At 52.1% G+C, this 16,543-nt stretch overlaps 2 protein-coding genes across 2 annotated transcripts; one reads left to right on the top strand and one right to left on the bottom strand.

Moving 5' to 3' along the window:
• Positions 1 to 6,303: 6,303 nt before the first annotated feature.
• On the top strand, positions 6,304 to 10,852 carry STING1 (stimulator of interferon response cGAMP interactor 1). Its single transcript, XM_028103491.2, has 7 exons — positions 6,304 to 6,393; positions 6,876 to 7,102; positions 7,229 to 7,412; positions 7,662 to 7,770; positions 8,677 to 8,915; positions 9,600 to 9,786; positions 10,348 to 10,852. Exons 2-7 carry the CDS (start codon positions 6,876 to 6,878, stop codon positions 10,536 to 10,538), a joined length of 1,137 nt encoding a protein of 378 aa, XP_027959292.1. The 5' UTR covers positions 6,304 to 6,393; the 3' UTR covers positions 10,539 to 10,852.
• Positions 10,853 to 11,690: 838 nt separating this feature from the next.
• Positions 11,691 to 16,162, bottom strand: SMIM33 (small integral membrane protein 33). The gene is made up of 2 exons (XM_028103496.2): positions 15,914 to 16,162; positions 11,691 to 14,481 (listed from the first exon to the last, which is right to left on the bottom strand). The coding sequence occupies exons 1-2, from the start codon at positions 15,920 to 15,922 to the stop codon at positions 14,092 to 14,094; spliced, it is 399 nt and encodes a 132-aa protein (XP_027959297.1). The 5' UTR covers positions 15,923 to 16,162; the 3' UTR covers positions 11,691 to 14,091.
• Between the last annotated feature and the right edge of the window lie 381 nt (positions 16,163 to 16,543).

The following is a 16,543-nucleotide window of genomic DNA, read 5'->3' as shown; positions in this document are numbered from 1 at the left end:
CGGTTGGTTAAGCGACTGCCTTCAGCTCAGGTCATGATCCTGGAGTCTCAGGATCGAGTCCCACATCGGGCTCCCTGCTCAGTGGGGAGTCTGCTTCTCCCTCTGACCCTCTTCCCTCTCATGCTCTCTATCTCTCATTCTCTCTCTCTCAAATAAATAAATAAAATCTTTAAAAAAAAGTTCATAGCAGCATTATTCATAATAGCCAAAAAATGGAAACAACTCAAATGTCCTCAATGAATGAATGAATAAATAAATGTGATACAGTTACATGATGGTATATTATTCAGCAATAAAATGGAATAAAGTATGGATGTATGCTACAACATGGATGAACCTTTAAAACATAAGAAGACAGACGCAATAATATATTGTTTGATTTCATTTACAGGAAATGTCCAGAATAGGCACATCTGTAGAGACAGAAGGTAAATTAGTGATTACCTGGGGTGAGGTTGGGGTGAGGGTAGTTGGGCAGTGATGGCTACAGGGTTTTTTGGGGGGGGTGATGAAAATGTTCTAAAATTGATTGTGGTGGGCGCCTGGGTGGCTCAGTTGGTTAAGCGACTGCCTTTGGCTCAGGTCATGATCCTGGAGTCCTGGGATCGAGTCCCGCATCAGGTTCCCTGCTCAGCGGGGAGTCTGCTTCTCTCTCTGACCCTCTTCCCTCTTGTGCTCTCTCTCAAATAAATAAATAAAATCTTTAAAAAAATAAAATTGATTGTGGTGATGGTTGCACAATTCTGTGAATATATTAAAAAGTAATGAATTATGCATTTTATTTTTTATTCTTATTTTTAAAATATTTTATTCATTTATTTGAGAAAGAGAGAGCGCAAGAAGGAGCAGGGAGAGGGGCAGAGGGAGAAGGAGAAACAGACTCCCTGCTGAGCAAGGAGCCCAACTTTGTGGGGCTCCATCCCCAGACTCCAGGATTATGACTTGAGCCAAAGGCAGACGCTTAACCAACTGAGCCATCCAGATGCCCCTAATTTTACTTTTTTTTAAGATTGAATTATTTATTTTAGAGAGAAAGAGCATGAGTTGGAGGGGCAGAGGGAGAGGGAGAGAGAATCAGAAGCACACTCCTCACTGAGCACAGAGCCCGACTTGGGCCTGATCTCACAACCCCAAGATCACTACCAGAGCCCAAACGAAGACTGGGATCTTCAAAGGATTGCACCACCCAGGCGCCCCTGAATTGTGCATTTTAAATATATGAGTTGTATGTTATGTAAATTGTATCTCAATAAAGCTGTTAGCATAAACGAACAAACAAAAAAGCAGCTAGATCTCTTTGCCCTGCTGCATACCTCCTTCCAGGAGGACATGGGTGCATTATTCACTCCCTGCGCTCCCCCACCCCTAATCATGCATCTTCCAGCCCCTCTTTCTCTATCACATCTACTTGGATATTGTCCTGTCCAAGAAAGATCATGACACACTAGGGGGCTCCATGATTGGGCAATGGAAGGAAGTGGCTGGGGTCAGGCTCAGAGCCACCCATGGATGAGACATCAAATCTGTGTCTTGAGCCCATTTTATTTTTTTATTTAAAGATTTTTATTTATTTATTTGACAGAGAGAGAGAGAGCGAGAGCAGGAACACAAGCAGGGGAGAGGGTCAGAGGGAGAAGCAGGCTTCCCGCGGAGAAGGGAGCCCGATGCGGGGCTCGATCCCAGGATCCTGGGATCATGACCTGAGCTGAAGGCAGACGCTTAATGGCCGAGCCACCCGGGCGCCCCTTGAGCCCATTTTAGAGGCCAAGGTGATCGAAGCTGGCAACTCCAAGGGTGTGATTCTCAGTGTTGCTGTTGCTGCTGCTGGCGGTGCTTAGAATGAGTAATTACTGAGCATCTAGAGCAAGTCATGTCTACAAGTGCGATGTTTCTTTTTTATCCTCATGACAGTCTGATATGATAAAAGATATTACTTACCATCCCCATTGTAACTAAGGCTCAAAGAATTTAAATAACTGGGCCAGGGTCACATGGCTAGGAGAGGCCCGGTTGGATCCCAGGTATACCATAGTTAACTGATCTTAAATCCCCCCCAAAATCCTGTCCTAGCAGGATTCAGGGACCTTGACACATGAATATCAGGGACCTGTAAACATGGAAGGGGTTGTGTGGGCAAAACGGCAGCTCCTCAGAGGCCAGAGGCCTCCCAACCCCACTCACACTCTGTTCCAGGCCCAAAGCCCCCTGAATGAGCGTGTAGGGGTTTATTTCTCTCTCAGGAACACTGATGACGTGTTTCAGGGGAGACCCGTGGGAGCTGTGACTGGGCTGGCAATGGAAATGCAGAGCACCAGCCGACAAGCACTCGTGGGGTGTCTGGAGGGAAGAAGCAACTACCAGCAAGTGAGGAGGAGGCCCCCGCAGCGAGCTGACCCAGGGAGCAGAGCCATCACGCTCCCCTGGCCTGAGGGAGGCAGCCTGTGAGCCGGGGGCGGAAACTTGGGCCTCACCTCCCCCTGGGGCCCTTAGGTTCCTCCTTGAGCGCCAAGGCATTCGGTCTGGAAGAGCTTCGAGTTCCTTGCCTGTCTGTCCAGCTGTCCGTCTGAGTGCTGAGGAAGACCCCAGGCATGCAGGTGTTGTGATGCTCCTCGGCCTTGAGGCCCTGGTCACAGACCCACTCCCTCAACCCCTTCCTACACCGCAGACCCTCTTAGGGGTTGAACTGCGTCCCCTAAAAAGCTACATTGAAGTCTTAACCTCCCAGCACCTGTGAATGTGACCTTATTTGGAGATGGCATCTTTGCAGGTGTAATCAAGATGAAGTCATTAGGGTGCGCCCTGATCCAGTAGGACGGGTGTCCTCATAAGAAGAGGAAAAGCCATGTGGAGACAGAGACGCAAAGCTGAGGAACGCCGTGTGACAGAGGGAGAGACTGCACAGCTGTAGGGGAAAACCAAGGACGGCCTGGGGGCACCAGCAGGCGGAAGAGGCCAGGGAAGATCCTTCTCTTGAGACTTCAGAAGAGGCATGGCCCCGCCAATACCTTGACTGCAGACTTCTTGCTTCCAGAGCTGTGAGTCAATTTCTGTTTAATAAATTTCTGTTGTTTTAAGCCACCACATTTCTAGGCTTCTGTAGAGCAGCCCTAAGAATCTGTTACAGAACCCCAACATGCTCAGACGCTCCCGCAGCACCTGCCATTTCTCTGTTCCTCCACGGACTCAACTCCTTCTCACCCTTTTACACGTGATGCTCTGTCAGAAGGTTCTACACCTGGCCTCCTCTCCAACACCCTTGCCTTGCTCCTTCCAAACTCAGCTAAAAAGGCATTTCCTCAGGAAAGCCTAGACTTGGGTATTCCAGGCTCCCCTCAGAACAGCAACAGACGTGCGTTCTCTGAAGCCCTCGCCACATCTGTAGTTAATTCCTGGTGCGGTCGCGTAATGCCTGCTGCCCGTGCCCCCGCTGGGGGTGTCATGACAATGGGGCCTGGCCTGACATATTCACCAGCAATCGTACCCCTCGGCCCTGAGGTGATGCTGGGATTTTTTTCTTTTCACGGCATACTCTAAGCATGAAACAAACAATACGTGTTCAATCTTGGGAAAAGAAACCCGAGAAAACATAATGAGCAAACACAGAAAAATATGCTAAAAATCACCTACATTCCTTTTATTTTTTTTATTAAAGATTTTATTTATTTATTTGAGAGAGACAGAATGAGAGAGAAAGAGCACAAGAGGGAAGAGGGTCAGAGGGAGAAGCAGACTCCCCACCGAGCAGGGAGCCCGACATGGGACTCGATCCCGGGACTCCAGGATCATGACCCGAGCTGAAGGCAGTCGCCCAACCAACTGAGCCACCCAGGTGCCCTCCTTTTATTTTTTTTTTAAAGATTTTATTTATTTATTTATTTGACAGAGAGAGAGACACAGCGAGAGAGGGAACACAAGCTTGGGGAGTGGGAGAGGGAGAAGCAGGCTTCCCGTCGAGCAGGGAGCCCGATGCGGGGCTCGATCCCAGGACCCTGGGATCATGACCTGAGCCGAAGGTAGACGCTTAACGACTGAGCCACCCAGGCGCCCCAAAACCACCTACATTCCTACTGCATAATCATTGTTGGCATTTTGACATATGTGCTTCCAGATGTTTTTTCATGCAAGATATATTTCTTAAAATGCAATTATACTGTCTTGTATGCTGCTTTTTTTCCAGTAAGAAATGTATAAAAGGCATGTTTAAGAGTCAATAAATACAGGGGTGCCTGGGTGGCTCAGTTGGTTGGGCGTCCGACTCTTGGTTTTGGCTCGGGTCATGATCTCAGGGTTGTGGGATTGAGCCCCATGTTGGGCTCTGCCCTGGGGGTGGGGGGGAGTCTGCTGGAGATTCTCTCCCTCCCTCTCCCTCTGCCCCTCCTCCCCCTAAAATAAACAAATCTTAAAAAAAAAAAGGTCATTAATACAAAATTATCTTATCATTTTTGGTGCCTACGCAACCTTCTACGGTAAGATGAATTACAATTTAGTTAACAAGCCCTCATTGTTGGGCATTTAGATAACTTTCAGTTTTTCTCTGGTGTAAACAATACTGCTACGAACATCTGAAAAATAGGCATTTTTATGCCCTTGTCTGATTATTTCTTCTTCTTTTTTTTTAAGATTGTATTTATTTATTTGACAGAAAGAGAGAGAGAGCATGAGCAAGGGCAGCAGGAAAGGGAGAAGCAGGCTCCCCACCGAGCAGGGAGGCCGATGCAGGGCCCGATCCCAGGGCTATGGGATCATGACCTGAGCCGAAGTCAGATGCTTAACTGACTGAGCCACCCAGTCACCCCTTGTCTGATTATTTCTTGACGAAGTGTTCCTGGAAGTGGATTGCTAGGTCCGTGATGACAGGTGTGTTTTTTAAGGCTTCTGAGGCACAGGGCCAACCTGCCCTTAAAAATAGAGGAACTTCTATTTTAGGGAGATGGGCTGAAGGAAGGGATGGGATGAAGAACACGTTTGGGGGAAACAATGACCAGTGTAGAGCCGCAGAGCAGGCAACCGCGGGGCCCCCTGGGGGAGTGGGTCCTCCGTAGCCTGGAGGCCCTCGGCTACTTGGCACAGCTGGCTCTTGGAGCTGGGAGGACTCTACTCAGGCCTTCTTTTGGGCACCCTTGATTTTCTTTGGTTTTGATGTGGCTGAGCCCTTGCTCACCTCAGGGGGTTCCTCTGTGAGCCACTTGTAGGGAAGAGAAGTTGTAGGGGCTTCCCCCATTTATAGGAAGTGATTTTCACAAACAAGAATTTTCAGGAAGCCTTGTTCCTGGGAGACCAGTGTCATCTATGAATGCGTGTGTCACCCACCTTATTTCTGGTTGTGATGTGGGGAAGGGTCCAGGCGAAGACTCTCTGACCTGGGCCGGAATGAACTGCTGCTGCCCTGTGGGAGCCACCGCAATCCCCCCTCTAGGCCTGCCCCGTCCTCAAATCAAATCAGCTTCTCAGTTTGCCGGAGAGCATTCAGAGACACTCCCGGCCACCCCAGGAGAACGCGTAGGCGTGAAACTTGGTCCTAGTACCTCCTACCCCTTCCGGAGCAGGGAAGGCATAGAGCAAGCCATTCACCGCACTGAGCCTCAGATGGGTCCCCTGTAAAATGGGGAATAATAGTATATCTATCTTCCAGAGTGGCTCAGTGGATTAAGTAACATACTGTGTGTAATACTTAGCATCATATCTGGAACATAGTAAACACTTTATGATGATGATTGATGGTGAGGTGCCCCAAGACTGCTTTTTTGGCTAGAATCACCGGGTTCTGTCTGAGAAGTCAGAGGCGTGGCTACTTCCTGGGGCAAGCCAAACCCCCTCTCCCCTGAATGCTCTCTGCTACTACAAAGCCTTTTACCCAAAAGGCTGCTGTTACAGGAAATAACTTTCATTCTCCTTCCTCCTTCCTGATACCACAGTCTTCAGAAAAAGAGGATCTGCGTCTCGAAATCAGAATAAAAATCAGGCAGGTCAGTGTGGTGTGGTGTGTGTTCTGCCTTTGTCTGGGAGTGTGTGGAGTCCTGCCTGGGTGTTGAAGAGCCTGTTCGATCGTTGCGGTTTGAGGTGTTCAGGGTTGTGGCCGCAGGGGACAGTGAGGGGGAGCAAAGGGCAACAGAATGAGGGCCTCCTCAAGCTGCCCTCCCCATACCAAGACTGGGGCATAGCTCATCAGGGCCCTTCCTCCCTTCCCGGGGAGCAGGAAATACCCTCCTCTCCTAAGCTGTGGTCTGGTGAAATGCCAGGGCTGGAATGTTGTGGAGAAAGTTTAGACTGTTTTTTAACGTTTTGTTTTCAGGCCTTAGCCAGAGAGGCTGGCCTCGGTCCCTGGGAGCCATTGCACTAGACCTTCTCTCCCTGTCATCTTCCAGAAACAACCTGCAGTCTCAGAGGTAGAAGGTAGGTAGATCAGGAGAGTGGAGCATCGGCTCCAAGGCTGAGGCCCCCGGAGACCCAGAGATGGGTCTGCCCTGCCTGCACCCGCAGACTGTGGTGTCACCTTTGCTGACTAAGGTCTTCCCTGGGGTGGATTCGGGGGAGAGGGAAGCCCAGGTTCCCAACAGTCCCTAGGTGGGTGGCACCTCACAGGACATTTTCAGGTCTGGGTCTGGGACAGTCACTGCCTTCTTTCTTCTCTACACCTGTGGTCTTCCTGGGGTTGGGTAGGCTGGAGATGTGTGGGCGCATGCACTTCTCCCCCTGCTCCCTTTTCAACAAATCTCTCCCGGACAGGAGCCCTGGGATGCTATATGCCCAGCCTGTCCCCTAGAGGCATCTCCAGCCTCTGACTTTGGCTGGGCACCAGGAAGAAAGAGAGCTGTCCCGAAGCGGTAGGAGAGGGAGAGGATAGATAACAGCAATGGGTTTCTTGGTACCCACAGATGCCCCACTCTAGCCTGCACCCATCCATCCCGCGGCCCAGGGGGACCAGGGCCCAGAAGGCAGCCTTTGTCCTGTTCGCCGTCTGCCTGGCAGCCCTTTGGGGGCTGGGGGAGCCACCAGAACACATTCTCCAATGGCTGGTGCTCCACCTGGCCTCCCTGCAGCTGGGACTGCTCTTCAAGGGGGTCTGCCATCTGACTGAGGAGCTGTGCCACCTCCATTCCAGGTGACTCCATTACCCATGGCAACTGGGCACCCCACATGTCTTACTCTCTTGACCCCCAGGCCTGCCCCTCCTTGAATCTCTCAGGAGGAGCTGGGCCAGAGTCCGGAGCTTGACTGTCCCCTGCAGGTACCAGGGCAGCTCCTGGAGGGCTATGCGCGCTTGCCTGGGCTGCCCCATTCGCTGTGGGGCCCTGCTGCTGCTGTCCTGCTATTTCTATGGCTCCCTCCCAAACCCAGCTGGCCGGCCCTTCCTTTGGACGCTTGCGCTCTTGGGCCTCTCGCAGGCACTGAACATCCTCCTGGAGCTCCAGGTAAGACACAGAGGGAGGCGGAGGGTGTAGCCAAGTGGAGGCGGCAGCTCGTGTGTCCTACTCTGAGCTCGGTATCAGGAGTGGGATGAGTTTAGAGGTCGGCCCTTAGAGTAGAGCCTCTAATGTCCTACAACGGGAGGTCAATGTCAGAGAAGGGAGCAAGCTGGAACTGGTTGGGAAAACTTCTTGAGGAGGAGGGCCCTGATTATCCTTCATGGAGGCTCCCCAGGCCCACCCTGCTGTCTACAGGCCCTAGCCCCAGCTGAGGTCTCTGCAGTCTGTGAAAAAAGGAACTTCAACGTGGCCCATGGGCTGGCATGGTCATATTACATTGGGTACCTGCGGCTGATCCTGCCAGGTGAGCCATTCTCTATGCCCCTATTTCTAGATCTTCATGACAGACAATAAGACATAAAACTTGCATTTCTAGAACCTGCTGTATTTTTCAAAGCATTTTTATTCCTCGGGAATCATTTGATTTGCAAAGCAATTCTGTAGGCATGAAGGATGTTATTATGCCTGGTTTTCAGGGAGGAATATGGCACTTAGAGCCACTAAGTGACTTCTTTCAGGTTAACCATGAATTCTTCCAATGAATATGATTCTATGTTCTGTGCCCTTCGTGCGCATTTTCGCTTTTAATTCATACCCTGTGGGCAAGGGATAATCATCATCCCTGTTTTAGAGATATAAGAAAATTGTGGTTCTAAGAGGTGAAGTGACTTCTCCAAGTCATACAGCTTCGTGAGCGGAGGAGACAGGATTTGAACCTAGGTCTGTCCAGAGCCTGGATCCTTGACCACTCTACTGTGAGCCCATGTCTCATGTCTCATTTCTTCTGACTTGCTGGCCAAGGCCGTGGTTCTCCCATATCTCATTGCTGTCTGCCCTTGTCACCTAGCTTCTGCTAGGAAACAGGTCTGGAGCTAGAGGCCAGATCCTGTGCACCTAGGATTGCTGGGAATGTCACCTTCCAGGGCTCTTCCTGCCTCTCAGAGCCCTAAAGCTGTGGTGGGAAGGAGCGGGGTGAGCAGAGAAATCTGGACAAAGGACAATTGAGGGGAGAGAGAGGTGGTGGGAGTAGAGGGAGGGGTGGGAGCGTTCCTGAATGCTCTGCTCCTCCTGGCTCCTGCACAGTGCAAGTGGACTGGACCCTTGGTTCTCCTGCACCTACACATTGAGGGAACCAATGACCTCGGTCTCTGTCCTGGGTTGGGTGGGAGATAGGGTTGTAGGAATGACTTCTCGGGTCTCTCCACCCCAGGGCTCCCAACCCGGATACGCATGTACAATCAGCTGCAGACCAACATGCTACGGGGCATACGGAGCCATCGGCTGCACATTCTCTTCCCTTTGGACTGTGGGGTGCCTGATGACCTGAGTGTGGCCGACTCCAACATTCGCTTCCTCTATCAGCTGCCCCAGCAAAGTGCCGACCGTGCTGGCATCAAGGGCCGGGTTTACACCAACAGCGTCTATGAGCTTCTGGAAAACGGGAAACCGGTGAGTGTGCGGGGAGGCGGGTGCTGCTAAGTAGGAGTCAGGCCCAGAGCACCAGAATTCTGACCCCTGGCCAAGCACTGATAAAAATTCATTGCCCTTCTCTGAGCCTTACTTTCCCCGGCTGGGCATGCTTCAGCTCTGAATGATGATAATGATCAGTAACACTAATTGAGCCCTTACTGCATACCAGATGCTATTCATCTGACCACCTCATCTAACCCTCGCCGCCACCTGTGGGGTGAGGACTGTTATGTCCCCTACTTTACAGATGAGGAAACTGAGACTCAGAGAACCAGGAAGAAATTGGATGATTTTAACCCGACAAGCCACACACTTGACCATAAAGCTGTCCTAGACCAAGATGTGAGAACATCTGAAAGATCTCACATAGGTGGGGGGAAACCCAGGCCAGGGTTGAACGCCAGAGCCCAGCCCCCAGGAGCAGTTGACGGCAGGTGACTCCGCGGGCCTTGCCCTGGGATCCGAGGAGGATAAATTTAGCACAGTCCCGGTGCTGATTTTCGGAGCAAAGGCCACCAGACACCATAGATCCCAGCAGGGTAACCACCTCCCAGGACGCCATCTCTACAGGCTGAGGGAGCAGGGCCCTAGCAGTGGCACCAGGACCCAGAGTCTGTCTGCCCTGGCCCTGGCTGAGTCTTGTGTTCCTCTCGCCTCCTCCAGGTGGGCATCTGTGTCCTGGAGTACGCCACCCCCTTGCAGACGCTTTTTGCCATGTCCCAGGATGGCCGAGCTGGCTTTAGCCAGCAGGATCGGCTGGAGCAGGCCAAACTCTTCTGCCGGATACTGGAAGACATCCTGGCAGATGCCCCTGAGTCGCAGAACAACTGCCGCCTCATTGTCTACTCGGGTGAGGGCTGGGTAGGCTACCAGGCAGGAAGAGGCAGGTGTCCCGAGGGGTTAGAAGTAGCTAGAGCAACAACCGTGCCCTGGGCCTTCCCAAGTGGTCAAGGCATTCAAGCCCGGTTCCTTCCTCCCCCGGGAGAGGTCCTACCTCTCCACCTAGGACACTCAGTTGCTTTCTGGGGTACCTGGCTATGGGTCCTGGGTGGAGAGTGAAGAGATGGGCTCTAGGAGCCCCTGACTTCATCTAGGGATTGCCAGAAGAAGCAGAAGAGCCCCAGGCTCTGGACAAAGAGACCGGGGCTGCAGCTTCTGCGGCAGGTCTGTGCCCCGCTCTGAGCACCATCTCTAAGACTGAGGAGGTTGAATTCTGTTATCTCTGAAACCACTTCTAGCTCCAGAATTCCAGGAAACTCTAGCCCCAGGGGCCAGGGGTGGGGAGGGATGCAGGGAGGTGAGGGAGAGGGTGGGTTGCAGGATCTGCCCAGCAAGTCTCAAGGCATGTTCAAGTAAGAACCTAAGAGGTCCTCACTGCACTCCTCCCCCACCTTCCCCATCCTTGTTCCAGAACCTGCAGAGGGAAGCAGCTTCTCCCTGTCCCAAGAGATTCTCCAGCACTTGCGGCAGGAGGAAAGGGAGGTCACTATGGGCAGCCTGGACACCTCGATTGTACCCAGTTCCTCCACGCTGTCCCAGGAGCCCAAGCTCCTCATCAGTGGCTTGGAACAGCCTCTCCCACTCCGCACGGATATCTCCTGAGGCTCAGGATTTGCTGGCCTGAACCCCCAGTGCTCCCCAAGACTCTGGATCCACAAGACTGTTGATTAAAGGGCTTTCTTCAGCAGCTGGATGCCCAGCAGAACCACTTCCTCCCACAGGGAGCCTCTCAGAGAAGGTCCTTGAACTTAACATCTCAAGATGACCTTAGGCAAGTTGTTTTGCCTCTCTGAACCTCAGTGTCATCATCTATGAAATGGGATTATAATTACTCTCTTCCCTACCTCACAGGGTTTTTGTGAGGATTATGACTGTATGGAACATCTTTGTAAACTCTAAATGCCAGGTAAACTTAAGGGATGTGTTGGGTGTGTCTTCCATTGGACCCTCCAGGCTGACTCTCTACCCCTCTCTGCCTCCTCTGCCCTGGGATGGCATCAACAGGCTCCCTTGCTCTCTGAATTCTGGTCATGTTCAGTCCACGGGAAGCCCCAGTAGAAGAATAGAGGGAAGGAGGGGGGTGAGGTTGGGGTAGTTATTCCCCCAGATCCTTCCCTGCAGTACCATCGTCACTGTGGGCTCTCTGCACCTCCGACCTAAAGTCATGGTTCTGCCGTGTTCTCCGTTATCTCTCCCCAGGTTCCATTACCCGTCCCTTCCCCATGCTGCTGAGACCTAGCGATGGTCCTGGTTTCCTGCTAATGTCCCCTCTGGAGCACTCACTCTCACTTGTGGTTTCCTTATACCTGCCCTTTCTAAACAGCTCCTCCTTTTTTTTTTAATTTTTTTTTCAGAGAGTACATGCATGGGTGTATGTGGGGGAGGCTGACCCTGAGATCATGACCTGAGCTGAAATCAAGAATCAGATGCTCAACCAACTGAGCCACCCAGGCGCCCCAAAACAGCCCCCTTTTTCAACACTGCTCAGATGACCTATTTGAGTGTGCCATCTTTCTCTGGCTGGACTCTGACTGACACAAGTGATTGGCATTTATTATCTGAAATGTCCAGGGCGCCTGGGTGGCTCAGTTGGTTAAGCGACTGCCTTCGGCTCAGGTCATGATCCTGGAGTCCCAGGATCGAGTCCCGCATCGGGCTCCCTGCTCGGCAGGGAGTCTGCTTCTCCCTCTGACCCTCTTCCCTCTCGTGCTGTCTCTCTATCTCATTCTCTCTCTCAAATAAATAAATAAAATCTATAAAAAAAAATTTATTATCTGAAATGTCCAAATCCACTTGCACAGACATACTTCCTTAGACCCCCCTCCTTATTCTAGGACAGGGCAGTGCGGTGGTGGGTATGGTTTCACTGTGGACAGAGCCCAGGAATCAGGCTGAGGGCATAGAGGGTAGCATGCCCCATGGTGTCTGCATGCCCTTGCAGGGCCCTTGTCTCTAGTGAGAGGCTTGGGGAATACGGAGCGGCCTGAGCAGGCACGCTGATGCCATGAGGGGCACACAGCCGCATGCAGGACAAGGGGCTACTCAAAGGAGCAGGCGCCACTGGATGAATGTCCCTGGATGATAGAGCCTGCAAAGGGGTAAGAGGTGGGGGGGGGGTTCGTGTGAGGAGACAGGATATACCCTGGGAGACCTTGGACAACACAGCCAGGCACCTGCTGTGTCTTATGCCATCACTGTTAGAACCGAGCCATTACAACGTTGTAGTGGCCTATTTGGGAGGGCAGGCAGCCCATTTCTACCAGTTCCTTCTGTTCTATGCATGACTTATTCCCTACCTCCCACCTCTGGTTTGGTTTTGTTTTAAATTTTTTTAAAGTAATCTCTACACCCAACATGTGGCTCAAACTCACAACCCCAAGATCAAGAGTTGTGGGCTCTATTGACTGAGCCAGCCAGGTGCCCCTCACCTCTGTTTTTATCACAAAAGCTCAATACGAATTTCTGTGTACAGCATCACTGTGGAGAAAGGCTCAACAGACAGACACACATTTGCCAGAAGGAACCAACTGCTCCCAAGGATGCCAAAGCCTAAGGAGTAAAGGGGGACACAATCTCCTCTTCACAGCTGTCCCAGCCATTCTACCCCCAAGGCCTGAGACTCTTCCAACATTACACCCATCATTCCTGTGCCTAGAAACCAGGGCAGAATCAAGGGCCTTTCCAAAATGGCCCTCCCCCACCCATCCGGCCCCCAACTTGGTGCTTAGGCTGTGGAGTCTGACAGCTCAGGTTCAAATTGTGACTTCACCACTTAGCACCCGCGTCCACCTGGGGATCTTGATATCCTCCACTGTAGCATGGGGACAAGAGTGGCTCCTCCTCCCAAGCTTTTATGGGGAGTGAACGGTCTGAGAGCCACCAGTCGGCAGATGAGCTGGGTGGCCGGCACAGGGCTGGGCCGCAAGAAGGAGCAGCAATGAACATTATAGGTGCCTCTCACGAAGGAGGCAGGTCAGTCCTCTGAACACATTACAATCTCCACCTCTGTTCCTCTTCATCGTCTGCTATCCTTGCCTTCCTGACTGTGCTAGGGTCTCACCAAGGCCAGTACCAGGGTGCATCGGCTGTCCTCAGGTGTTCCCCAGGGTAAAGGACTCAGAGACTCCTCCATAAATGCCTATCCTTACGTTCTCGACTGCACCTCAGTGAGGTGCAGACGTGTCAGGGAGAGAGTGACTTTCCAGAGAGCCACCCAGAGGCTCAGCTCTGCCTTCCTGCATCTTACCTCCATGCCCACCCCCCCTACAAAACCTCTCCTCACTTCTTCCTTCCCGCAGACAAGCTGCATAGAGCTCCTCTTCCTTTCTTGTTTTCCCACCAGCTGGAAGGTTCTGGATTTGGGCAATGTCATGGGATAAGTTTTATGCTGGTTCCAACCGGCCGGTACACACAGAAAAGGGGACGTAATGAGAGCCCCCAAACTCCCCCCATCCCATCTTGGGAAGGCAAGACAAAATCTTGCCCCAACATAGTAAGAGGCATTCAAAAGCAATGTGGGGAGCTATAATTGGTGCTTGGGGCTTTACAAGGGCCTTGGACGTTGCTGACGAGGCATAAGCTCCAACAGCCAAAGGGATGTCTTCCAATTGGTGAGGGGCAACAGATTTTCCTTCTCTTCCTGAGTACCAGAGGAAGCAGACCCCTGGGTTCTTTGCCGTGGCTCTCCCTGACTAGCCCTCACAGGACCTGGGGGCTTTGGGGGCAGGGCCTCTACAGGGAGACTCTGAGATCCCTGCACAGGGGTGGGGTGGGTGGGGGAATCTTGCAAGCTGGACTCATGTTGACACCAAAAGCAAAGGAGATTAGGGGTGAGAGGAGGAGGTAAGGACTTGGTAAAGGAGGGTCAGGGATCTGATGGTCCCTGAAAAGCAGGGAGTCACTTTGTAAGGGCAGCTTTGGGCCCTAGCAATGCTCACAGGAGCATGTTTCCAGGCAAAGCCCTCAAGCTTCTTTTATTTCTTCTGTCCACATCAGCGTTTTCTCTATAAATATTCTGCAGAGAGAGCAGCTCCAGCTGAGTCCATGTGTGCTCTTCCAAAGCTCTGATGTCCAGGCCCCAATTTGCTTGTGCCCTAATTCTCTGTCTGGTTTCTTGTTCTGAGCCAGGTCCGTCCAACTTTTCAAAGTCTCCCTCCTACAGACATGTGACTTCATCAATGCTGAGCCTAGGCCCATCTGGCACAGGGCAGGAGCCAGGGACAGGAGGCTCCCGCTGGGCATCTTCATGACTGTCCTGGGGGCCCAGCACTCGCCAGTGGATGAGGTAGATGCCGTCTTCCGGCTTTGGGGTTGGTGGCTCTGTGGGGAGAGTGGCACGGCCCTGATGTAGTCTTGGCCCAAAGTGAACTGCCACCACAATACAGACAGCCATCAGGACAAAGGCAGTGACAATGACGGTGAGCAGGGGCAGCCCATCCCCTTGCGGTGGTTCCCAGGCCCCAGCTGGCACCTCTGGGAGTTGCCTCTGGGGCTCCTGCCCCCCTGAGACGTTCACAGCTGGAGAAGGCCAGGGATGGTGGCCAGCCTGGTAGAGGAGGGCAGAGAGAGAGGGTGACATGGGCATGTGCACACAGAAAAAGAGCCAAATGGAAAGACAGACACCCAAAGGGAACGGAGAGAGAAACAGACAGAGAGACTTAGGGAGAGAGAAACATAGACAAAGAAAGAAAGAGACAGAGTGCAGACATGGAGAGACCCAGAAACATACAGATAAACACATGCGTAGCAACCCCCCCCCGCAAAAAAAAAAAACCCGCACATAGGAAGAGAGAGAATTAAAGAAAAAGACAGGTGTGTGTGTGGGGGGGGTACAGAGAGAAAGAGAAAAACACAAAGCCAAGAAGACAAAAAAAAGAGAGAGAGATAAAGAAAGAACAAGGAATGAAATAAATGCAGAGAGACAAAGACAGAGAAAAAAGAAACAGAGATAGGGAGACAAAGTCATTCAGAAAGGGATGGAGAGGGGCTTCCTTACAGTCTGGCATATAGAGTGTGGCCCCCCAAGTCCGTCCCCTCCCACTGCTCTGTCTTCCCAGGCCTCCAGTAAAATTCCTCGATAGATAATACGTCCTAGGTCAGGAATCTGAGCACACTAGTTGTCGGCTGTCCCACAGCCTGGCCCCTCAGCAGTGAGCAGCTGTTCTTCAAGTCCTGGGAAAAGGGAATCATTGTGTCTTAGGTTCCCACTACCCTCAACTCACACAGAAGGTAGAGGGGTGGTACCCTGGGGGAGGGAGAAAGGAAAATGAGGCAGGAACCCCCAAAGCTTGGGGTGAAGCAAAGGGGATACCTCATCCCATAACATAGGATCTTCTTACGGGTCTCAGGATCTGGACCCGGAGGGGAGGGGTGCCCGGTGTGGACTCCTGGCTGAATTGAAGAGAACCCACGCCAGCCTCAGCCTGTTTCAGGGTCTCAGCCAGAAGCTGGGGGTAATGTCTGTCTGTCTCTGCTCTGCTAACTGTTGAGTAGGGGTGGGATGGATTACCATGAAGGTAGCAATCCTCCAAACGATAAACATCAGAGCCAGCTGACGAAGTCACCACAGGCTTAAGAAACCTTCTCTCCCTAGCCTCCCCTTGCCCCGCTGGACCATCATGGGCCCAACCGTCCAGGGTGGAGCCTCTCCCCTAAACCTGAGCCATCAGCCTGTCCCTGCCCCAAGAGAAGGCAATTGGGGTCCAGGGAAGGCTACCCAGAACACTCTCTCTTTAGTTTCTCAGTCACACTGTCATCCCCACACTGTCCCTTTGCATGTAGAAAGCCCAATACCCACCCCCAGTTAAAAGTCTAGGGCTCTCTGGGGCCCAGGCCACAGAGCTCCCAGGGCAGAGGAGGGAGGGGGGTAAGAAGCTCCGGATGTACAGGGGAAAAAGGGAAGTTCAGGCTGGTGAAAGGGCTGGGGTCCCTGCAGGGAGTCAGGCAGCCTAGCAGGAGGGGGTGAGCCAAGAGTCTACCTGGTGCATTGTCCGCCTGGTGCAAGGCTTCCTGGGACTGGCGGCCAGCCCTGCGAAGAAGAGCCTGCCACCCCAGCTTGGCCCCTACCCGGAGCTGCCACGTCTATGGGGCTTACGGGGAGCACACACCCTCTGCGCACACACTCTCAATGTCTCTCCCGCGCTTTCACTTCCGTGAATACTGGGACTCCCCTGGGCCCAGCCCTTCCTTAAACTATGATCGGACCTTGATCTTGGCACCTTCTTTCATGCTCCCTGCTAGCTTCAGCAGCCTGGGTCTGCCTGCCTACCCCTCTTCCAGCAGGTCTCAGACACCTTGCCAGCACCCCCACCCCACCCCACTCCCCACCGTGACATGCCCACTCCCCACCCCAACTGATTTCCTGAGTTACTGTTTCTTCGATTTTTTTTTAATGCAATATCTCAAACACACTGAAAAGTGTAGACTGTAATATACTAAATCTCTTAGGCCTAACCACCAGCTCTGTCCATCTTAACAGTTTGTCACATTTATTTCAAAATTTTTTAAGAACCAAAATATCACAAATAAAAAAGAAGCCCCACTTCTTGAGCTCTCCCCTTCTTCTTACCCCATGGGTAACCATGTTGTTGAATTTGATGTTTATCATT

This window comes from Eumetopias jubatus, unplaced genomic scaffold (assembly GCF_037043125.1).
Source record: "Eumetopias jubatus isolate StellerSeaLion01/CBP00866 unplaced genomic scaffold, mEumJub1_p1.0 scaffold_5, whole genome shotgun sequence".
Lineage (NCBI taxonomy): Eukaryota > Metazoa > Chordata > Mammalia > Carnivora > Otariidae > Eumetopias > Eumetopias jubatus.
This window is presented reverse-complemented; position numbering and strand designations above follow the sequence as displayed.